The 23368-nt window shown below is 36.0% G+C and overlaps 1 protein-coding gene across 1 annotated transcript in view; it reads right to left on the reverse strand.

Moving 5' to 3' along the window:
* Dnah12 (dynein axonemal heavy chain 12) overlaps window positions 1–23368 on the reverse strand; it is a 201843-nt gene that overhangs the window by 80749 nt on the left and 97726 nt on the right. Inside the window, exons 31-40 of the mRNA XM_074044013.1 lie at window positions 21922–22031; window positions 17783–17966; window positions 17498–17638; window positions 16096–16179; window positions 15384–15572; window positions 9102–9221; window positions 6977–7165; window positions 5234–5385; window positions 1905–2043; window positions 476–642 (exon numbers count right to left, since the gene is read on the reverse strand). Of these exons, the coding sequence (XP_073900114.1) occupies window positions 476–642; window positions 1905–2043; window positions 5234–5385; window positions 6977–7165; window positions 9102–9221; window positions 15384–15572; window positions 16096–16179; window positions 17498–17638; window positions 17783–17966; window positions 21922–22031 (1475 nt within the window). The remainder of the gene's footprint in view (window positions 1–475; window positions 643–1904; window positions 2044–5233; window positions 5386–6976; window positions 7166–9101; window positions 9222–15383; window positions 15573–16095; window positions 16180–17497; window positions 17639–17782; window positions 17967–21921; window positions 22032–23368) is intronic.

The raw sequence follows: 23368 nt of genomic DNA on the forward strand, positions 1-23368 counted from the left end.
TGATTATGATATGTCAATGAAAGGTCATCAATTGAAACAAACATATCATTCTGGAAGAGAATGTTGATATGGGGAAGGCTGTATAAATGTGGGGGTCAAAGATATATGGAAAATCTCTGTACCTTACTCTCAACTTATTATGAACTCAGAACTCCTCTAAAGTAATCTTTTTTTAAAAAAAGATATAGAGCCCAGCATAGTGGGACAGATCTGTTGTCCCAGCTACAGATGTTCAAATGACAGAACCACCTGACTACACATATTCAAGGCCTGTTTGGGCAACACAGAGAGGCCCATCTCAAAGAACAAACACAGATATAGAAAATTCTTCTAAAAAAATTCTACCTAGGAAAATCTGAGCAAGGATCATATTCCTTAAATAACTTGGAAAATATGTTATTTGCCTTGAAAAACTAAATTATAAAATGAAATATGACTTCAGTACAGCTTATTAAGACTTCAGTTAAGTATTTACCAATGTCCACAGTCAAAAAATTGTCGTAGTAATTCAATGGGAGGTTGAGCTCCGTATTTCTCCAATGTAGGCATATTCATATCATCTATAAAAATTATACACTTCTTTCCCATAGGTGGTCCAAAAACTCCTTTGCGCCTTTTATCCAATCTAGCCATAATAATATTCTAAAAATTTTAAAAGAGAGAATGGTATATTTACCTATAATAGTATTACAAATTTATTATTATTATCATTGCTCATGTTTAATCTGTATCAAGGGTTGGGAATGTAGCTCAGTGGTAGAGCACTTGACTATCATGCACAAGACCCTGGGTTCGATACCTAGTAAAACACACACACACACACACACACACATACCCCAGTATCAAGAAGAAAGACCTGTACTGCTACTATTGACAAGATTATCAGTAGCAGTAGCCATTTGCTTAATTTGTCAGTGACTAACTTAACATAAAGAGTCATACTTAACACCTGGAAAAAAGGATTTTAACAGTCTTTGTAAGGAAATAATGCCACCCAACACTATGTATGTGTATTTATTCTTATTTATTCATATTTAGGGTTCTACCAAACTTCACACTCAACGTCATTCAAAGAGAACTGCAGCCCCTCTGTGCGCTCACAACCACTACTACATGGATGGAATTTTATCTGCTGTTTCGTCCACACATGTATAATTCTGTATGTCCACACTGGGGACCCCAACATTTACGTTAACTTACTTAATATTTAAAAGCACTACTCTTTATAGCCTTTACCAACTTCTTATAGCTGAAATAAATATGTATGCTTTCTTATACTTCTGATATCTTTGGAAATTGCTTGTGCATTGTAAAACTGAATACAAAAATAACTTATTTTCACTCAAAACTCCACAGTAAAGAAGCCCTAAATTTGTAACATTTTGAAGTTAAAGTAATTCTCTAGGCTTAAAACAACAGAAATGGAGTAGGGAGAATGGGTGGGCATAGACCTAGCGATGGATGGTACACGTGGCAATTAGCAAAACTTTCATGAGGTAGTTTCATGCTGGTACATTGAAAGGCAAAGGGTGGGATGCCCTGTTAGAAGGTTACACAACAGTCCCTGGCTTGAAATTTAGTGAGCAGCAAATGTTCCTATGGGCCATACTGAAGAATCCAGGAAAAAAAAGTGGCAATTCTCTCATCCTCACTCCCTACCACCGCATGTGTGTGTGTGTGTTTCTCTTATACTCCCTTTTTCAGTTAAGGAATCCATTGTTGCTTCTATTCAGGCTTAAAAACAAGTAACAAAGCTTAATAATCCACTATTAATGTAAAAATGTTCTCTTTAAATTCCTAGGAGATTTACACAGTTCTTCATTTAATATATGATTTAAAAGATTTATCAAATAAAATAAAAAATAATAATAATTATAGATCCATGTATCTGGTTTTGAACTTACCTGAACCTGATTGGCACTGGTCCGTGCAGAGAAGTTAACATAAAAAGGAAAGTACCGCTCCTTTTCCAAGTGATTCATTAGCTTATCCTTCACATACACCGATTTTCCTGTGCCAGTTGGACCCACAAAAAGCAGTGGCCTTTATGAAAACAATGTATGCATCATTCAAAATGGAAGAATGTCAAAATACATTTTTACTAAAGTTGGAATTAGTTGAAAACTTAAATAATAATCAAATTGTCTTCATCTAAAACTTCACATTTTTATCTGAAATTATTATTTCATGAAAGAAATAACATTTTTTAAGCATAAAGTCTCTACATTAGGCATACATTTTTGTCTTAAGTTGCAGAAACTTTATTATTGAACAGATTAATGTTTGCTACATACAAAAGACTTACAAGACAAATAACATGTTTTTAAAAAGTCAGTTTGTCTACTCAGAAATATGATGTATTTGTCCTTTTTTTTTTTTGATGGGATTGAGGTTTGAACTCTAGACTTCACACTTGTAAAACAGGTGCTCTACCACTTGAGCCACACCTCCAGCCTACTATTTGTACTTTTTAGTTACAGGGACAGAAATGGAGTTGGCAGTGTAGAATAAATTATGTCATTACCATAAAACTTTCATGAAGATGGAATGACAGTGAATTATAAAGCCACAGTATGTACATCTGTTAATAGCATTTTAAAATAAATTCAGTTACTAATGGAAAAGGTTTTTCAAAAAGCAAACTCAGAAATTACTCACTGGGAGGTGCTTCAAGCATGGGTTTCCCGCCCTGAGTGAAATTTACTAATTTTAATAGGGGAGATTATATGACTTTATGTTCGCAAAGCTCTGAGGAATTCAAACTGGAGAAATGCTACATTAAAAACAAAACACTTTCATTCTGAGTAGTAACTTGTCCCCATACAATACATAAAGACAAGCACAGAGGCTGGCACTAAAATGGAGTAGCAGTATTTAGGTGTATAAATATACCTAAGAGAGCCAATTTATGCTAACAAACTTTTCAAATTATCTTTAAAGTGTAATCACCAAGCTAAAGTTCTTTTGGAACTAGAGTGGTCCCTGAGAATTCACCTGCTTGTTATTCTTTAAGTACCACTCATTTTATGAACTGTTATTTACTCAAATAACTTTAATGAATAAAACACTTTGCTTTTTGTTGTTGTCTTGTGGGACTGGGGCTTGAACTCAGGGCTTTGCACTTGCAAAGCAGGCACTCTACTTGAGCCACCCCTCCAGCTCATTTTGCTCTAGTTATTTTGGAGATAGGGTCTCGAGAACTATTTGCCCAGGCTGTCCTGGAACAGTGATCCTTTCGATCTCAGCCTCCTGAGTAGCTAGGATTACAGGCATGAGCCACCTGCACCTGACAAAATACTTTTTAAAATTCGGGGTCTACAAACTGACTGAGCACACTCAGAATTCAGAGAATCTGTAAACTTCATGACAAAAGATTGTGTCTTTTCCTGTTCTCTAAAATGTAGCAACTGTATTAATGGTAACTGTGTCTGTCACCAATAGATATATACTGTCTTAAACATTACAATTGTTACAATACCTCAAAAGCACCACTCATGCCCATGATAGCTTCACAATTATGGAAGTCAAAATACCCACTCTTAAGTCTTATTATTTAATGTGCTAATAAAGAAACACACAATACTGGTATTATTGCTCAAAAATGTTCAATATTTTAATAACTGTTTATCAATATAAGCAATTTTCTTTGTAGCTACATATTGTACTTATTCATTTGAAAGTATTGTTTCGACAAATGGTTCTTGGCATAAAAGAACTCCTGTAGTAGGAATTTCCTGAAGTTGGCAACTGCCTTGTTTGGCTAAGAAAAGTTTCTTTTTTGTTTTTACTTTTTTTGTTTGTTGTCTGTTTTTCCTGAGACAGGATTTCACTATGTTGCTGAAGCTGGCCTGATTCTTCTACCTCAGTCTCCCAAGTAGCTGGGATTATGGGTGCTTACCACCATGCCTGGCTAGAAAGTTTCTAATGTTAGTCTCTAAAGTTAAAAAAAGCAAATGGAAATACAAAATTAGGATAAAATAATTTTCAGCGTAAGCTATTTTTCCTTTTTTAAAAACCAAGATAGCCAGGTATGGTGGCACATGCCTGCAATCCCAGCACGTGGGAAGCAGAGGTAGGATAATCTCGAGTTTGAGGCCAGCCTGGGCTACATAACAAGACCCTGTTTTAAAACACCAGGGACAGGGGGTGTAGCTCAGCAGTTCTTAGCATGGGCAAGGCCCTGAGTTTGATCCCTAGCACCACAATATGCACATACAAAAAGATTAAAGTACTATAAAATGTACTTGGAAACAAGTTTATTTTTAAAATGAAATTAATGAATATTTATAAACTTAGTTTAAATAGCATAAATTATAGATTACGCCTAATGTTTTAAAATAATAATAACTAAAACAATGTTATTGAGAAAGTTGGTATGGCCAGCAGCAGTGGCTCAATTCTGTAATCCTAGCTACTCAGGAAGCAGAGAGCAGAAGGGTAGCAGTTTGAGGCCAGCCCAGGGTGGGCTGGGTGGGGGGGAAGTTCATGAGACCCTACCTTAACCAAATGGCTGGGAACAGTGGTGTGTGTCTGTGATCTCAGTTATGTGGGAAGGCACAAAAAGGAGGATTGTGGTCCAAGCCAGTCTAGGCATAAAGTGAGAAATGATATAAAAATAACCAATACAAAAAGGGCTGGGGATGTGGCTCAGGTGCCTAGCAAGCACAAGGCCCTGAGTTCAAAACCCCAACCCAGTCCAAAAACAAAAATAAAAAAGAAAGTTGATATGAATATGCCTAGGGGCATGTCCGGGTTTCTGGTCAGTTTTGTGTACTCTTTTTTTTTTTAAATGTATTCTTCTGATTTAAGTCTGAGTTTTAAGTTATGGAATCCAGAACTGGCATAGCACATATTAGGAAAATGTTCAGTAGAGGAGAAGGTGAATCATGGTCAGTTTGATATTTCAGGAGTATACTTTATCAGTAAATAGAATGTATAGCTTTTAACTATAACACTGCAACTGACCTTCGGTCTGCTGTCATAAATAAAGAGAAATATAAGGTGACTTATGAGGCAACCAAGTATGATGGCAAGGTCATTAGAGTGGGCAATAAGAAATCTGGATTCTAGTTTGCCAAGAGCAATAGATGTCACTTTGGATATACCAATTGGTCCCCTCAGGTCTCAGTTACTTGAAATGGGATGACTTCAAAGTTTACCTCAAAAATTGCTATCATTCTATTAAAATGACACTGTTAAATTTAAAATTCATGTTTATAACAGAGATTCTTACTTTGCATAAGTAATACTCAAATCCATTAGAAATGTATATCTAATTGTATCCATTGTAGGGACTATGATGTCTTGAATCTTGCCACGCTTATTTTCAAAATTAGTACTTTTAATTAGCTCATTCCAATGGATCCAGCGACCTCGGTTTTTCAGCTACAAGAGAATATGTTTTAAAACTATGTAACTATGCACTTGCTATATCTTTTCAATACTTATACTGCTTGCTTTAAACACTTTAGTCATCTCATATCTTTATAATGAAACAGTAGATTCATATAAAAGAATGTAGATAACATTTTAAGTCATAAAGCAGATTAGTAAAATAAGCATCTGCAAACTTACCACCCAATTTAAGAAATACATATTTTCCCCTTTTAAATGATAATCTGAAGAATGTAATGACACTTTGTCATAAATTCAACATATCTAGAATTTTAGATGTTTGCCTTTATATCCTCTTAATATCCAATCTTCTCCACATACATGCCTTTAAGATGTCCTTTTGCATATACTATTTATTCCAAAGCTACTCTCATGTATGTCAAGTTACAGGTTCCTGGATTTGGGCTTCATATTTTTCATATCTTGAAGTAAATGGGCAATAATCTAACTAAAAATAAAAGATCACCATAGTGTATTATTTGTTTCTCTAAAATTATTCTCTTTGACATTTAATCCAGGCTGATATTTAGCCAGGATGTCTCAGCATAGCTGTACTAATTGTGACCATACTGAAATTCTTTTGAACTGCGGGCTGAATGAATGAGTAGCTGTCCTGACACACATAACTTTCTTCTAATGTCCACCACTGCCACCTATCATTTTCTTCTCCAGATTGTCCTTCCCTCTCCCCAGAGATCCCCAGATCACTATCAAGTAGTAAAGTTAACACCTAGCGAAGCAGCAGGAATCTAGGACCTCCCTCTGGTGCTATAACTGGATCTAAGAATCTTTTCCTATTTTATAGCAATTAATACATGTCTGTGGTTTATGTTTGGATGGTGGTAATTTTGTAAGTTTAGGTAAACATTTCTTTAATAATTCTTATTTTTTCAAGTTTTAGATTTTTATTATAGTTTTGTATATGCATATTTCAGAATTAAAAGCTTTACAGAATAAGAAAAATAGCAATTCCATACTTCCATTTTCTTTAAGCTGGATATTTTGGTATTTACATTCATTCTTAAAGAACATGCTTGTGTTTCCACATCTTGATTTTTCACTTTTAGCGATCACTTTATTGACTTCTCACTATGAAAAATGAGGATGAAATTCTCTCTCTCTCTGATCACATTCTTAAGATTCTGGGTTTGCATGGGCTTGGGGGAAGGAGTTCTGCACTGTTAGTCAGCAGAACTCTATTTAAGTCCTGGCTCTCCTGGTCACTCACTTAAGTTTCTATAATTTATGTAAATTATGACTAAGGCTCCATCTGACTCTTATGAGTTGTGAAATAAAATTTGTATGAATAAAATGATTATTTAAATGCTTGCTGTATAAAAGAAGCCTTTTGTGATTCTTTTATAAGATGGAAAATTGATTAAAGCTAGAAATAAATTATAAGATATTATTAAAGCAAGTTTATCTATGCTGTCCACAAGTTATATGAGCAGAAGTAAAGAGAAGGGACTAAAAAGCTCACCTCAAGAATAAAAATCACCCTTTCGACAGAAACATAATGCTTTATATGCTCATCTGGGATTTTGTGTATATTATCTTATCATTTAAGCATTTTATGTCATACCTCATACATGTAATCATAGACCAGGCCTTTTTCATCAAATTGGCATTCCCATTTACCCACACTGGCTGGCACTGGGTTTTCTTCCATTTTTCCCATTACGATTGACCGTATGAAACCATCAAATAAAGTACGACCTTCTGTATCACAACTTCCTCCAATGGACCAAATCAAAGAGAATATAAAACAAGCCTGTTAGTAGAAAAAAAAATTAATTCATGGTAAGTATTTTTTTAAAAATTAAAGAAAAACAACTTTCACTTAACATATTAGGGCCTGCTCAATCTAATTGGAAAGGTCATATATAAAGTAGAATGGAACACAGCTAAACCATATAAAAATCATTCATGTAGCAATATCCATCAAACTCTTACATGTCCATATCAGATAATCTAGGAATGTCTTTTAGTTTGTCTTCAAATATATGCTCATCTGTGAAAATGATGTATGTAGTAATCACTGAAGCACATTTGAAATAGCACATGAACAGAAGCAACCCAAAGATTCTTCAATAGGGATTCTGTTTAATTAAATTATGTACATATACTGATATATATTAAACTGTTTATAAAAGGCAACTAAGAAGCCAGGTATGGTGGCTGTTATCCAGCTACTTGGGAGGTAGAGGCAGGAATATTGGGAATTTGAGGCCAGCTCAAGCAAAGGTAGTGAGACCCTGTGTCAAAAACAAAAGGGTTTGGGGGCATAGCTCAATCGATAAAGCACTTGCCTAGGATGTGCAAAGCCCTGTGTTTAGTCCCCAGAACCACAAAAAAACAACAACAAAAAAACAACACTAAGTACTGATATGGAACAATTTCGAAGACATATTATAAGTGATGATAATAATTAGTACAGATAGTATGTTAACATGCATAAAAATATACACACATAAAAGAGTATATGCATAAAATACCTCTAGATATTTACATAGGGCTGGGGAGGACTGATATAGATGGAAAACCTACTTTTGTCTTTTGAATTTCATTCTATGTACATGCCTTATCTAGTCAAAAAGTATATTTTAAGAGAAAATTAAAATATCATTTGAAAAAGTTGGGAGTTTAAATGTACCAAGAAAACAGAATTTTTCTGGAAATGTATAAGGTTACACATAGGTGAACTATTCCTGGGATACTTTTATTTTATAAAAGGTAACAATGCTAAGTATAGAGAAATGTTTAGAACTGTGAAAAGTAGTTCTAAATCTAGCGAGAAAAAGGGATAAATAAGTTATACTTCAGGGCTGAGGTGTGGCTCAAGAGCTAGAGTGCATGCCTGACAAGTGCAAGGCCCTAAGTTCAAACCCAGTACCACCAAAAAAATATTATATATCCAACATGTCTGTTCAGTTTCTTCTAAAGTGGAGGAATATAAGATGAAAGCAAGGTGGAAAGGAAAAGGTTATGGTTAACAGGGAACCCTGGAAAGTGAGATGTCTGAGGTAGAAGATTTTCTGTAACAACAAGATGAAAGGAAATCAATGCAGCAGAGTAGAAGGGAAGAGGAGAGGAGAGATCTTGGACATTAAGAATAAAATGAGAAGGGTTGGAGGCATTGCTCATGTGGTAGAGTACTTGCCTAGTAAGCCTGTGAGTTCAAACCCCAGTATTGCAACAAAACAAAACAAAACCAAAAAACCCCTCTTTCCATTGGCTCCCACTGATAATTTCTGTTTGTCTTCATCATTCCCACAGTCTCTGGTCTTCTTTGATTTCCAGACATCAGCTCTCTAGGACTACTGACTTCCCCTACCTAAGTCCTCATGGACTGTGCCCCCAGTGCTCCACCTAGCCTGTTGGACACCTGTTCCTGGTTTTTTATACTTGGTTTCTATGCTGCCTAAATGCTGGCTTACCACTGAGACAAAAATCAATTCACATCAAGTCCAACCTGGGATTGATGTTAAATCACCTTATTAAGTGTTTATCAAATTATGATCTTCCCTAAATAATAGTGCAGTTTTGGTTCATTCTGACATATTTTGTTTTCTTTAGAGGTTTTTTAGTATCAGAATGCCGGGTAAGGGCAGCAGTAATGTCTTCAGCTATTCTTTCAATGATCATTTCTGAATGACAGAAGCATATTTCACCCTGTAATTTAAAACCACATTAAGTGTAAAACCAACCATAATCCAAACACGAATATGCTTGCTAGTAGGATCACTTTCTACCACATTACAGAGTAGCACTTCAAATAGGCGTGTGAGAGATACAACCCCATTGCTATCACTTGTAGGAATCAGTTCCTGCAAAGTAAGAAGAATAAGACAGTTTCATAACTTTCCTTATTTGGGTAATAAAAGAAAGTAAACACTTCATTTTGAAAAACTGATAATAACATGCAGTGTTCATATGGTCTTTATAACATCTAAACTTAAAAGAATTTAAATTGTAGGCATGATTAAACCATTTCTCAAATATTTTAGTTTAGCATGTTACTATATTACAAAATTTTACACAATATATTCTTATTCTAAATACTTTGACAAACTAGGTTCTGTAAGAGAACAAACAACACTCTAAGGATAACAGAAATGAAGTCTCTTGTTCAACAAACATTTATGAAAGACATACTATACCAATATACCTGTATTTTATCTTTCATGGACAGAATAGGAGGAGGCTACTGGAATACTTAGGACAACAATTAGCCCAGACCCAGGGAAACAGAAGGATAGTCAAAGAAAACTTTCCCGAAGAAGCAATAGCTGAGTTAGATTTGAAAGGAAAACGTAAGTCTGGTAGGTAAAGAAGGAAAGGATGTTCAAGGCAGGGAATGCTACATATTTAAAGAAATGGAGATGTGAACAGATTACTAAGAAGATTCTCTAAGGCGTCAAAATAAGGCAGCAAGGGCCAGGTATGGTGGTATACATCTGTAATCCCAGCTACTTGGAAGACAGAGGTAGGAGGATTATGGTCCAAGACTAGCTTGGGCAAAAGTATGAGACCCTATCTGAAAAACAAGCTAAAAGCAAAAGGAGTAGGGGCATGGCTCAAGAGGTAGAATGCCGAGCTTGAGACTCAAGTTCAATCCCGCAAACAAAAAAATAGGGTGTGAAGGAGGAATAGCAAAAAATGAGGCTAGAGAAGCAAACAAGTGTCAGATCCCAAGAGGCATTATAGACTATGTCAAAGATCTCATTTTAAGAAGAGGGTTCCATGGCAAACCGGACTAAAATGAGGAGAGAAAAAACCCAAATTAGTAGAATCAGGAATGCAAAAGGGGAGATAACAACAAACATCATGGAAGTCCAGGAAATCATCAGAGACTACTTCGAGAACCTATATTCAAATAAATTTGAAAATCTTAAAGAAATGGACAGATTTCTAGATACATATGATCATCCAAAACTGAACCAAGAGGAAATTAATCACCTGAATAGATCTATAACACAAAATGAAATTGAAGCAGCAATCAAGAGTCTCCCCAAAGGGCTGCTGGAGAGGCTCAAGTGGTAGAACTCCTGCCTAGCAAGTGTGAGGTCTTGAGTTCAAACTCTAGTACCACCAAAAAAAAAAAAAACAAAAAAAGAGTCTCCCCAAAAAGAAAAGTCCAGGACCTGATGGACTCTCTGCTGAATTCTATCAGACCTTTAAAGAACTGATACCAACCCTCCTTAAACTGTTCCACGAAATAGAAAGGGAAGGAAAACTGCCAAATGCATTTTATGAAGCCAGTATTACACTTATCCCAAAACCAGGCAAAGACACCTCCAGAAAGGAGAACTATAGGCCAATCTCCTTAATGAACATTGATGCAAAAATCCTCAACAAAATAATGGCAAACTGAATTCAACAACACATCAAAAAGATTATTCACCACGACCAAGTAGGCTTCATCCCAGGGATGCAGGGGTGGTTCAACATATGAAAATCAATAAATGTAATAAACCACATTAACAGAAGCAAAGACAAAAACCACTTGATCATCTCAATAGATGCAGAAAAAGCCTTTGATAAGATCTAACACCATTTCATGATAAAAGTTCTAAGAAAACTAGGAATAGAAGGAAAGTACCTCAACATTATAAAAGCTATATATGACAAACCTACAGCCAGCATTATACTTAACGGAGAAAAACTGAAACCATTCCCTCTAAAATCAGGAACCAGACAAGGATGCCCACTATCTCTACTCCTATTCAACATAGTACTGGAATTCCTAGCCAGAGCAATTAGGCAAGAAGAAGGAATAAAAGGAATACAAATAGGTAAAGAAACTGTCAAAATATCCCTATTTGCAGACAACATGATCCTATACCTTAAAGACCCAAAAAACTCTACTCAGAAGCTTCTAGACATCATCAATAGCTATAGCAAGGTAGCAGGATATAAAATCAACATAGAAAAACCATTAGCATTTCTATACACTAACAATGAGTAAATGGAAAAAGAATGTATGAAAACAATTCCATTTACAATAGCCTCAAAAAAAAAAAATCAAATACCTAGGTGTAAACCTAACAAAAGATGTGAAAGACCTCTACAAGGAAAACTATACACTTCTGAAGAAAGAGATTGAGGAAGACTATAGAAGGTGGAGAGATCTCCCATGCTCATGGATTGGTAGAATCAACATAGTAAAAATGTCGATACTCCCCAAAGTAATCTACATGTTTAATGCAATTCCCATCAAAATTCCAATGACATTCATTAAAGAGATTGAAAAATCTACCGTGAAATTTATATGGAAACACAAGAGGCCACGAATAGCCAAGGCAATACTCAGTCAAAAGAACAATGCAGGAGGTATCACAATACCTGACTTCAAACTATATTACAAAGCAATAACAATAAAAACAGCATGGTACTGGCACAAAAACAGACATGAAGACCAATGGAACAGAATAGAGGACCCAGATATGAAGCCACACAACTATAACCAACTTATCTTTGACAAAGGAGCTAAAATATATGATGGAGAAATGGCAGCCTCTTCAACAAAAACTGCTGGGAACACTGGTTAGCAGTCTGCAAAACACTGAAACTAGATCCATGTATATCACCCTATACCAAGATTAACTCAAAATGGATCAAGGATCTTAATATCAGACCACAAACTCTAAAGTTGATACAGGAAAGAGTAGGAAATACTCTGGAGTTAGTAGGCATAGGTAAGAACTTTCTCAATGAAACGCCAGCAGCACAGCAAAGAGATAGCATAGATAAGTGGGACCTCATAAAACTAAAAAGCTTCTGTTCATCAAAAGAAATGGTCTCTAAACTGAAGAGAACACCCACAGAGTGGGAGAAAATATTTGCCAACTACAAATCAGACAAAGGACTGATAACCAGAATATATAGGGAACTTAAAAAACCAAATTCTCCCAAAACTAATGAACCAATAAAGAAATGGGCAAGTGAACTAAACAGAACTTTCTCAAAAGAAGAAATTCAAATGGCCAAAAAACACATGAAAAAAATGCTCACCATCTCCAGCAATAAAGGAAATGCAAATTAAAACCACACTAAGATTCCACCTCACCCCTGTTAGAGCAGCCATCATTAGCAACACCACCACCAACAGGTGTTGGTGAGGATGCAGGGAAAAAGGAACCCTCTTACACTGTTGGTGGGAATGTAAACTAGTACAACCACTGTGGAAAAAAATTTGGAGGCTACTTAAAAAGCTAGACATTGATCTATCATTTGATCCAGCAATACCACTCTTGGAGATATACCAAAAAAACTATGACACAGATTACTCCAGAGGCACCTGCACACCCATGTTTATTGCGGCACTATTCACAATGGCCAAGTTATGGAAACAGCCAAGCTGCCCCACCACTGACCAATGGATTAAGAAAATGTGGTATCTATACACAATGGAATTTTATGCAGCCATGAAGAAGAACGAAATGTTATCATTCGCTGGTAAATGGATGGAATTGGAGAACATCATTCTGAGTGAGGTTAGCCTGGCCCAAAAGACCAAAAATTGTATGTTCTCCCTCATATGTGGACATTAGATCAAGGGCAAACACAACAATGGGATTGGACTTTGAGCACATGATAAAAGCGAGAGCGCACAAGGGAGGGGGGAGGATAGGTAAGACACCTAAAAAATTAGCTAGCATTTGTTGCCCTCAACGCAGAGAAACTAAAGCAGATACCTTAAAAGCAATTGAGGCCAATAGGAAAAGGGGACCAGGAACTAGATAAAGGTTAGATCAAAAAGAATTAACCTAGAAGGTAACACACATGCACAGGAAATTAATGTGAGTCAACTCCCTTATAGCTATCCTTATGTCAACCAGCAAAAACCCTTGTTCCTTCCTATTGTTGCTTATACTCTCTCTACAACAAAATTAGAAATAAGGGTAAAATAGTTTCTGCTGGGTATTGAGGGGGTGGGGGGGAGAGGGAGGGGGTGGAGTGGGTGGTAAGGGAGGGGGTGGGAGCAGGGGGGAGAAATGACCCAAGCCTTGTATGCACATATGAATAATAAAATAATAATAATAAAAAAAGAAGAGGGTTCCAAAGGAGTTTTCAAAAACTCTATTATTAGCTGGGCACTGGTGGCTCACGCCTGTAATCCTAGTTACTTAGGAGGCAAAGGTCAGGAGGATCACGGTTCAAAGCCAGCCCGGGAAAAATAGTTCCATGAGACCCTACCTCAAAGAACCCTTCTGAAAAATAGGGCTGGTGGAGTGGCTCAAGCTGAAGGTCCTGAGTTCAAGCCCCAGTGCTATAATTATTATATATAATTATTATTATTATTGTTACTATTATTATTGTACTGGAGGTACATTGTGACATTTAGAAAAGTTTTTAGAATATATCATAGCTGAATTCACTCCTCCATCATTCTCCATTATCTCCCCTCCCCCCATTCCCGGAAGAGTTTCAACAGGTCTCACTCTTCCATTTTCAATGGTGTGTACATGATATTTCCACTATATTAACCTCCTTCACCTTTTCCTTATATCTTTTTCCCCTTATGTTTAAGATAGCTATACAGGGAGTTTCATTGTGACATTTCCTCCAAAGGAGTTTTAAGTGAATGAATAAAGAGAATGACTGTTTGAGAGTCTTCATTCTCATTGCACAGTGCAGACTGTAGCAGAGCAGCTCTATCGTATCGATTCAGGTAAGAAACAATGGAGGTCAGAACTGAAGCTACTATAATGAGAAGGGCAGGGGGAGAAAATGGAGAAACAAGAACGGAGAAAAGATAAACTTTTTTTTTTTTTTGGTGGCAATGAGGTTTGAGCTCAGGGTCTCACACTTGCTAGGCAGGTGTTCTACTACTTTAGCCATTCCAATAGCCCTGGAAACATTTTTAAAGAGGAAAAATCAATAGCTCTTTAAAACTGGCTGGATGTAGAAAATATGAAAATTATAAAAAGAAAATCCATCACTCATTACCTGGAAAGATGGAGCCTATTTTCTGTTATTTACAATGTATACTATTAGAGCTCTAAAACTGAAAAACTGCAGAAGAACTTTGCATATTTTCTCTAGGAAGATATTGTAGAGACTCTTTATAAAGTGAACTTGTCAAGTTTTTTACTTTATGCATAATATTTTTCCGATCCCTAAAATAATATTTTAGGATGAGAAATCTACTGAATGCCTCTTTTCAATATATTTGTTTATATGTAAGCAATCATATATGTGTATGTGTGTGTGTGGGGGGCTATGGCTGAATGGTGGTCCCAAAGGGATATTTTCATATCTTAATCCCAAGAATTTATTAATATGATCTTATTGGGAAAAGGTCTTTGAAAATTAAGGATCCTAAGATGAGATCATTTTGAATTATCTGAAGGACTCTAAATTCAAGACCCATGTATAAGCATCATGCAGAGAAGAGACACAGAGCAGAGGCCATGTGAAGCTGGAAGAAAAGACTGGAATTACGTAGCCCCAAGTCATGGGACTCCTGGAGCCCCAGAAATTGGAACAGGTAAGGAAAGATTCTCCTTAGAGTTTCCAAGGAGGCATAGTTCTGACAATATTTTGATTTCAGACTTCTGACCTCCAGAACTATGAGAGAATAAGTGTCCACTGTTTTAAGAAACCAGGATTGTGGTAATTTGTTATGACATCCTCAGGAAACTAATACAATACATAACAAAAAATAATACAATAGTAATAGAAACTAAAATAATATGTAAAAACTAAATATACATGTGAGTTTGCAAAGACACATACTGAAAGTATTTTTAAAATGCAGAAAATACTTGGGATTTTTTAAGCTTTAGGTATTATGGCTTGATATAAATAGCTTAGCTGTAGTAACTTTAACCTCTAGGTTATTCACCGTAACTTGAGCAATACAAAACTGTGGGTGTAAAGAGAAAACCAGTTTTAGTTATTCACTCTACCAATGTAAGTTTAGACTTAGTTAAATTGAACTGAAACTAAGGAACCTTGAGTGGGTCAAAGAATTATAGTGTTACCTTGCATTTTTTCTTACGAAACCTTAAAGAAGGTATTATTAACCAGTCAAAAAGTCCTTTAAGAAGAGCTTGATGTTCTGGTTCACACAGAGGCTCTTTCAATGAATTCAACCATGAAGATACAAGTGGTTCCCATCCCAACTGTGAGGGCTCCAAATAAATCATGCCACAACGACTTACAGTAGCAGGCTAGAGAAAAAAAGACAAGTTCTCTTTTTCCATGGTTGTTTTTTCACTAGTGGTACGTGGAAATTATCAGCTACTCCTGAAGATGACTTATAAGGTCCTTCATGATCTGGCTTCTGTCTATCTCTACAGATATTCCCCCAAACAAAAAACTATTTTCAGTTCAGCTCCCCAGACATGTCCTGGCTCCACATCTTTATATATCATCTTGCCATGCTTTGGAATGCCTAGACCCAACCAGTTTCCCTGGAGAAGTCTTATATCCTTCTCAAAACCAGATCAAACACTCAAGCACCTTGTCTGGTCCTCCCCTCTCTTTCCCTTGTGGGTTCAGTCCTCTTCATACTCTTAGAGCACTTACATGTGACAATGAATTGAGATTACTTTTTAGCATACTTCTCATCCTTCCTAAACATACACTGAGTCTTACACATCTTTCTATTCTTAGTATCAAACCCCTTCACACTTTTGACTAGATTACTGAATGAAATAAACAAAATACTATTATATTAACTTAGGAACTTACTGAGGCCTGGGAAAGGTCCATTGTTTCAAAGATGAGGCTCATTTGAGGAGACATTTGAATGATTTCTCCACTCATAAGGCAAAGCTAAAGGCAATTATTTTTTCAAACATTTATTAAAATTTTTTCAGACTTTTAGGTAAAAATTTATTTTATTTACAAGATAAAGCATCTCCTGTGATATAACAGAGTAAATATTAGAATGGAAGCCAGACAAATCTTGGTCTAGCTCTGTTTGTTAGGTTTCCTTGTCTCCTTTAATCTAAAACACTTCCTCTTTTATCAAATATGTCAAAAACTGAATTTATCAACTGCTTTCCCCACTCAAATTCTTATTTTGTCTATTTTTTTTTGGCAGCACTGGGTTTGAACTCAGGGCCTCATGTTGCTAGGCAAGTGCTCTATCACTTGAGTCATACCTCCTGTTCTCTTTTGTCTATTATTATTAAAACTATCTTATCTTCTCAAACACCTTTGAGTTATCACTAACTTTTAACAGTATTAATGATTATTAATAACTATACAGCAAATTAATTTCACTACTAAATATTTTAAATTTATTCTCCACATTTGCTTCTCAGTGCTTCCTTTCTGCTCTTACAGTCATTATTCTATTCCCAGTTTTACCCCTATGAAGTTGTATGTCAACAATGATGAATTTAACATTTCTGGATCCAGTTTTTTAGCTATAAAATAAATGAGTGGTCTGAAGCTGTATTGTCTAATATTGTAGCCACTAGCCATAATACCTATTTAATTTATCAACCTAAAATTAAATAAAATTTAAAGTTTAGTTCTTCAATTGCAGTAAATTATACTTCAAATGTTCAAGAGCTACATGTGACTAGCAGCTACCTTATCAGACAATACAGATATTTTCAGCATTGCAGAACGGCTGGTCTAGAATACTTTTAATCTGATTATTTCAGCAAACATTCTCCTATGTGCCACTCTACTGTGTGACTTCCTAACTACTTCTACTTCAGCATCAAGTACAACTCTTGCTCGCTTGATAACAACCTTGGTGCTGTCACCCATTAGCACCAAAGGATTTCCCCTTTCATTAGCTAACAACTCTGGCAATTTTTCCCCTCCTCCTCTTTCCTACAACTTGGCCAGATCCAGTGTTCATGAGGATGATAGACTGGCCTCGAACTCTCATCCTTCTGCCTCAACTTCCTGAATGCTGGGTTTACAGTCATGTGCCACTGCACTTGGCAATACAGTATTTTGAACACAAATATACCTTCTTGCATAAAAGAAATAAAAGACTTACTACAACATAGTTTTCATTGAAAAGATCATTTATAAACCTATCCAATTTGTTAAATCCTTTATTTTAAATATATAATCCTAGAATTGCTTAAGCATATTTGAATCTGCTCTGCTCTTAATCATGAGTTACCTTTTTGTTATCATCCAATACTGTGTTCATACTCTCTATCCACAAAGTGTCAATAGGACCATCAAATACAACCCATTTCCGGTCAGGTGTTTCTGATAAGGCAAATTCTCTAAAAGTGTTTGCCACAATACCATCAGTCCACTGAGAAAAAAAAAAAAAAAAGGAAGAGTTGGAGAGCTCCCTTTATAAAACTGGATTTAGCAGAAAAACATAAAAATACTTCAAATTTCTTGGCTTAACATGCACTGTCAATAGGAGAATTGAGGACATTATATGGTAGATTACCTCATGAGACACTGGGTCAAACTGTCCAAAGAGTTGGCCCATAGTAATTGCTTTGGGGTTTACCGTCCTATAAATGACCTTTTCTTCTTCTCCATAGCCACGTTCATTCATGAGTGTTAGAGTATCAGCCAGCACATGCAGAACTTTTGTCTTGGCAGCAAAAGGCTCTCCGACTAACATAAAACTATTGAAGAAGTAATTGCACAATAAGAGTCTTTAAAGATGATGAGTTAAATTATTTATGCTGTATATAAAACATTATGCTGTGATAATTACTATATATAATTTTTTGAACTTACATGAAGTTTTCTAAGATATAACAGAAACACATTTAACTTTCAAACTGATTGACTCTCTACCAAATTTTCCACATTAATATCATTATCAACAAAATAGAATATAATAAAAAGTCTCTAAATGACATAGAAAACTTAATATTTATATATTCTTTTTGTGGTTCTGGGGTTTGAATTCAGGGCCTTGCATTTGCTAAGCAAATGCTCTATCACTTGAGAGGTTATTTTTCAGATAAGGCCACTCATTTTTGCCCAGGGATGGCCTTGGGCTATGACCTTCCCAGATTCTCCTACCTATGCCTCCCTGACTGCTGAAATCGCTGCTATGCACCACCATGCCCAGATTTTTTTTGGTAGTATTAAGGTTTGAACTCAAGGCTTTGCACTTGCTTGGCAAGCACTTTATCACTTGAGCCACACCACCAGGCCTTTTTGCTTTTATTACTTTTCAGATAGGGTCTCTCATTTTTGTCCTGGCTGGCCTTAGACAGTGATCTTTCTACCTATACTTCCCTCATAGCTAGGATTACAGACATATACCACTATGCCCAGCTTGTTTGTTGAGATGATAGGGGTCTTGCTAACTTTTCTTCCTGATCTCTGCCTCCCAAGTAGTTGGGGTTATAGGCACCCAGAAATATTTATATATTCTTAAAATAAAAAGTTGAGGCTAGAAGCCACCTAAAAAGAGGAGTGGGAAGAATTTCCATTTCAAAAGCTTCATTTGGTACTGTAATTACTAGTGCTCTTTGCCAAAAATTTCTGGATCTCTTCCCTCCTGGCACATATAGGGCTCCTGGCTATTCTTGTGGAAAGACAAGGTAACTAGTGCCAACCAATGAGTAATAAGAGGAAATGAATGACTATTGCATCCAAGCAAAGGTAGATTATATCCATTAAGTGACATGACAGAGCTCTCCTCCCTCTAGCAGGGTGTGACCCACAATGTGGAGGTGGTAAAACAACTCTAACAGCCTGGGGCCCTGAGAAACCAAGAGAGCAGAGCCTCCCTGCTAACCTGCAATGGACATACAGCACAGATGAGAAATAAACCTGCGTTTTATAAGTCACTAAGAACTGGGTACTGATTGTTTCTACAGAGTAGCATAGGTCATAATTAATGACAGCTTTTGGAAACTGAAGTGGGGTGGTGTTTTGCCATAATAAAAAAAGTCTAAAATATACGGTACTGGCTTAGAGGCCAGGTCATAGTTGACAAATTAGCATTTTTCAGAGGCTACAAGATTGGCAGTTATTATTATGCAATGATGAAACATTTGGTAAATTAATCTCTTTAGAAATGTGGAAGAAAGATAACATAATTAATGAAATAAAAGTTTTAGGGGAAAATAGTAAAGAGAGTGTTATTTGTATATAATGAAGACAGTGGCTAGATTTAACAAAGAACTCTAAGAGATGACCTGCTTGCCTATACACAGGCCAGAATAGAGGGAGGCCAGAGAGTCAGGGACCTCTATGATTGAATGAGGCAATTTATTCTCATTCCCAATTGGTAGGAGATAAAATTAAGAAAACATAACAAAGATCTATTAAAACCCAGCTTGGCACCAAGGATCAAAGCAAGGGCAGGGTCATTTTATCACATTATTAAAATCTATGAATGACTAATGTAGTTCCCAGTATAGTAGTCTGTAGAGGACATGTTCTAAAACCCCTAGTAGATACCCGACACTGTGGGTAGTACCGAGCCTAAACAGTATTATCTATTTTATGTATCCTATATGTACATAACTATGATCAAGTTTATTAATTGGACATACTAAAAGACTAATACTAACCAATAAAAAATAAAACAATCATAGCAATATACTATAATTAAAATTATGTGAAAATAGTCTCTCAAAATACGGAATTTTCCCTTTAATATTTTCTGACTATAGGTGACTATAGGTAACTGAAATAGTGGAAAGCAGAACTGCAGATAAGGAAGGACTATTATAATCATTTCAGGAACACAAAATAATTCAGGGAAAATAGACTAAGGTTGTAGACCCCTCAAACTGGTAGGTTCAAAGGTACTACAAGGAAACTTAAAAAGATATGACTTTATGGTAGCATGCACATCTGTAATCCCAGCTACTCAGGAGGATCATAGTTCAAAGCCAGCCCAAGTAAAAAAAATTAGCAAGATCCTTTCACAAGAAGCCAGGAGTGGTGGCACATCTATAATCCCAACTACATGGGAGGTATAGGAAGGAGAATCATGGTCCAGGCTGGCCCTGGGCAAGACTGTATCTGGAAAATGACTAAAGCAAAAGGACCAGGGGCATAGCTCAAATGGTTGAGCCCTGTCTAGCAAACCTAAGACCCTGAATTCAATCCCAATACTACCAAAAAAGAAAAGAAATAAGACTTAATAAGGACTTTATTTATGGCTATAGGCACATGGACCTGCCTGGAATAAAACATAAAAATCTAATTAAATTTTTGAGGCATCTACTGACAACACCTCCTCTCAAACACTCAGCCTGAATCTAGCCTGAAACATATACGAATGCTCAAGATTTTCAATGATTCTTGGGTATTGGATGCATGAAGATGGATTGTGCTATTTCCTTCATTTCTGTATCTGTTTGAAAATTTGCATAATAGAAAGTGTTTTTGAACCCCGCCATTTAAAAAACCTATCTGACTAATGAGACCCCAACTTTCTGTCAGCAGAAGGCAAGCTGAAAACATTCCCTAGTCAGCTAGGATAATATTCACCCTTCTGACTACTTCACACAGGCCAGGGAAGAAAATGAAAATAGAAAGACCTTTCAGGAGGCTAAACAAAGTCCCATGGAGAAAAACTGACTGGAAAGCCTCTTCCAGAAAGGAAAATCAAGCAAAAGATCTAAGTTATAAGGAGCTTTTATACACTTTGGGTAGGGGGTGTATCTCTTTAAGGAAAAAAATGCATAAATAATTATGAATCCAAAATGACCATTTTCATTTTAATGACACCCCATTCAATAAATTATATACCCAAATGTTTATGGGCCCTTGGATGGGCCCTTACAAATGAGAGGTCCTGAAGCTTAAACTCCTTAGTGTCATAGAAAATCCATCTCTGGAACTGGGGCCCTTAAGTGCCCACCTGCATTTCAGAGTTGCTACATAGACATTCTTCAATTTCTGATTGGGAGTGTTGACTCTGGCAGTCCTGTTCTAGCAATCGGGCTATTTATACCAGGCATGCAGAGGGCAGGCACCTTGTTTTTGTAGTTTGTAGGTCTCTGGATCCAGAAGAACAACTTCCAGATCTGATACAGAGATAACCATGGATCATTTAGAGGTCCTGAACTTTGAATACACTTCATTTATTGATTGTAACGTTTGGGTTTCTCCCCGGGAAGGGAAGCGTTTATTTTATGTACATCAAGGAGGGTAAGTAACATTTTTTGACAACCAAAAGTGCAAAACTGTGGTGGTCATTACTACTAGATCACGGAGTGAACACTCTTTACAAACTTTTTTTGGTTTCTTTTTCTTCTTCCTTCCCTTCCCCCCCACCCCTCCCCCCCTCCCTTCCTTCCTCTCTTTCCACAGAGTCTCACTATGTAGCCTAGGCTGACCTCAAACTCACCGTCTCCTGCCTCATCCTGTCACTAAGTGCTGGAGTTATAGGCATACACTGACATGCCTGGCTCCTAACCAACTCTGGTTGGACACGTACGGGAGAACAACAAACCTTTGTCTAACTATTAGGAAGGGAGGAGTTGTTTGCTCCTTAACCTACTAGCATATAAACTTCATTGCTTCTTTTAGTTAATCAATTTTAGCTGTTTCAACAGTTTAATTAAAAAACACCTAACTGCAGCAGATAATCTGTAATCTTACCCATGTCTAACAATCATCATTTCATATGTCTGAATCATTTTTTCAATAAAAAATTTAACAGGCTGAAGATTATGTTCATTGCAGGCTTCATGAGCACATTCCAAAAATTCCTAAAATTAAAAAATTATAATGCATTTCTATAAAATGTTACTATAAATCAAGTCAAACAAAAGCTTTATTTTTTTAAATTAAGAGGAGGAACAAGTAGAACTAAAATACTTTTAGTATGTCATGTATGTTGCATAAAAACAACTCTTTAAAAGTGTTTACCAAACTTCTGTTTTGGTAAGGATATGGAAGAATATGCCAGATAATCCTTTACACTATAGTAACTAGAAATAAATAGAGCAGCTAAAAAAATCATTAAAAATTTAAAGACATAGGAGCACTCTGGATGCAAATAAATGTAATGGAACTCAGTTTCAGAGAGAGGTGAGTATTTCCTAGGTAAGCATGGCCACAGCTGTTTTTACCACTGGCAACATTTCCTAAGCCTAGACATGGTGGGCAATCTGTTGGCCCTGCAATTGGCATAGGGACTCTATCTAAAGTAAGGAGAAAATAGTAGGGATTTTAATGGTTGTGTGAACTGATGTGATAGACTTGAATCTGGAGGAATCCCAGATGCACAGCTGGTTTTTTCCATTGCCTATGCTTTTTACTGAGCATGAAGTGACACTGAGACTAAGAGTTCACCTAGAAAGCACAGACAGAGAATTTCTTTAGTCTCAGGATGCTCAGACTCCAAAATCCTGCTGGATGGGCAGGATAACTGTATACTAAAGATATCTGAAACCAGAGATAAACTATAACTCAATAATGCTGCAATAAAACTTCAACTTAGGTTAACTCCTGATTAAATTGATTAGCAACTCCATCTAGCTTCCTGAAAGAGGAAAATATGTGAGTTTTCTATAGGAAAATAATACTAGTTTAGCCTCTACAGTTGTTTTTCGTAATATAATGTTCAACATTATATTAAAACTTACAATTTATGAGAAGTAGCTAATGACCAAGAAAAGAAGCAGTAAATAAAAAAAACTCAGATGACTGAGATATCATAATTAACAGATAATAACTTCAAAACAACCTTTATGAAGTAATAAGAGAAAAATAAATGAAAGAGACTTTCAGTAGAGAAATGGAATCTCTAAAAAGAACCACATTAGACACACTATAACACAAAAACAAAATATGTAAAATTAAGAATTCATTGAATGAGTTTACCAGAAAACTAGACAAACCAAAGATAGGATCATTAATCTTGAAGATAAGTCAATAAAACATATAATAATTAAATACAAAGAAAAACAAGCAAAAGAACGGAGCATAAGAGACATGTGAGACAGTATAAAATGGTATAACATACATGTCATTGGTGCTCCAGGAGAAGAGAAAAAATAAAATATGGAGAAAGAAATGTTTGAAAAGATAATTACTAAGAATT

The sequence above is a fragment of the Castor canadensis genome, chromosome 10, assembly GCF_047511655.1.
Source record: "Castor canadensis chromosome 10, mCasCan1.hap1v2, whole genome shotgun sequence".
Classification (NCBI taxonomy): Eukaryota; Metazoa; Chordata; class Mammalia; order Rodentia; family Castoridae; genus Castor; species Castor canadensis.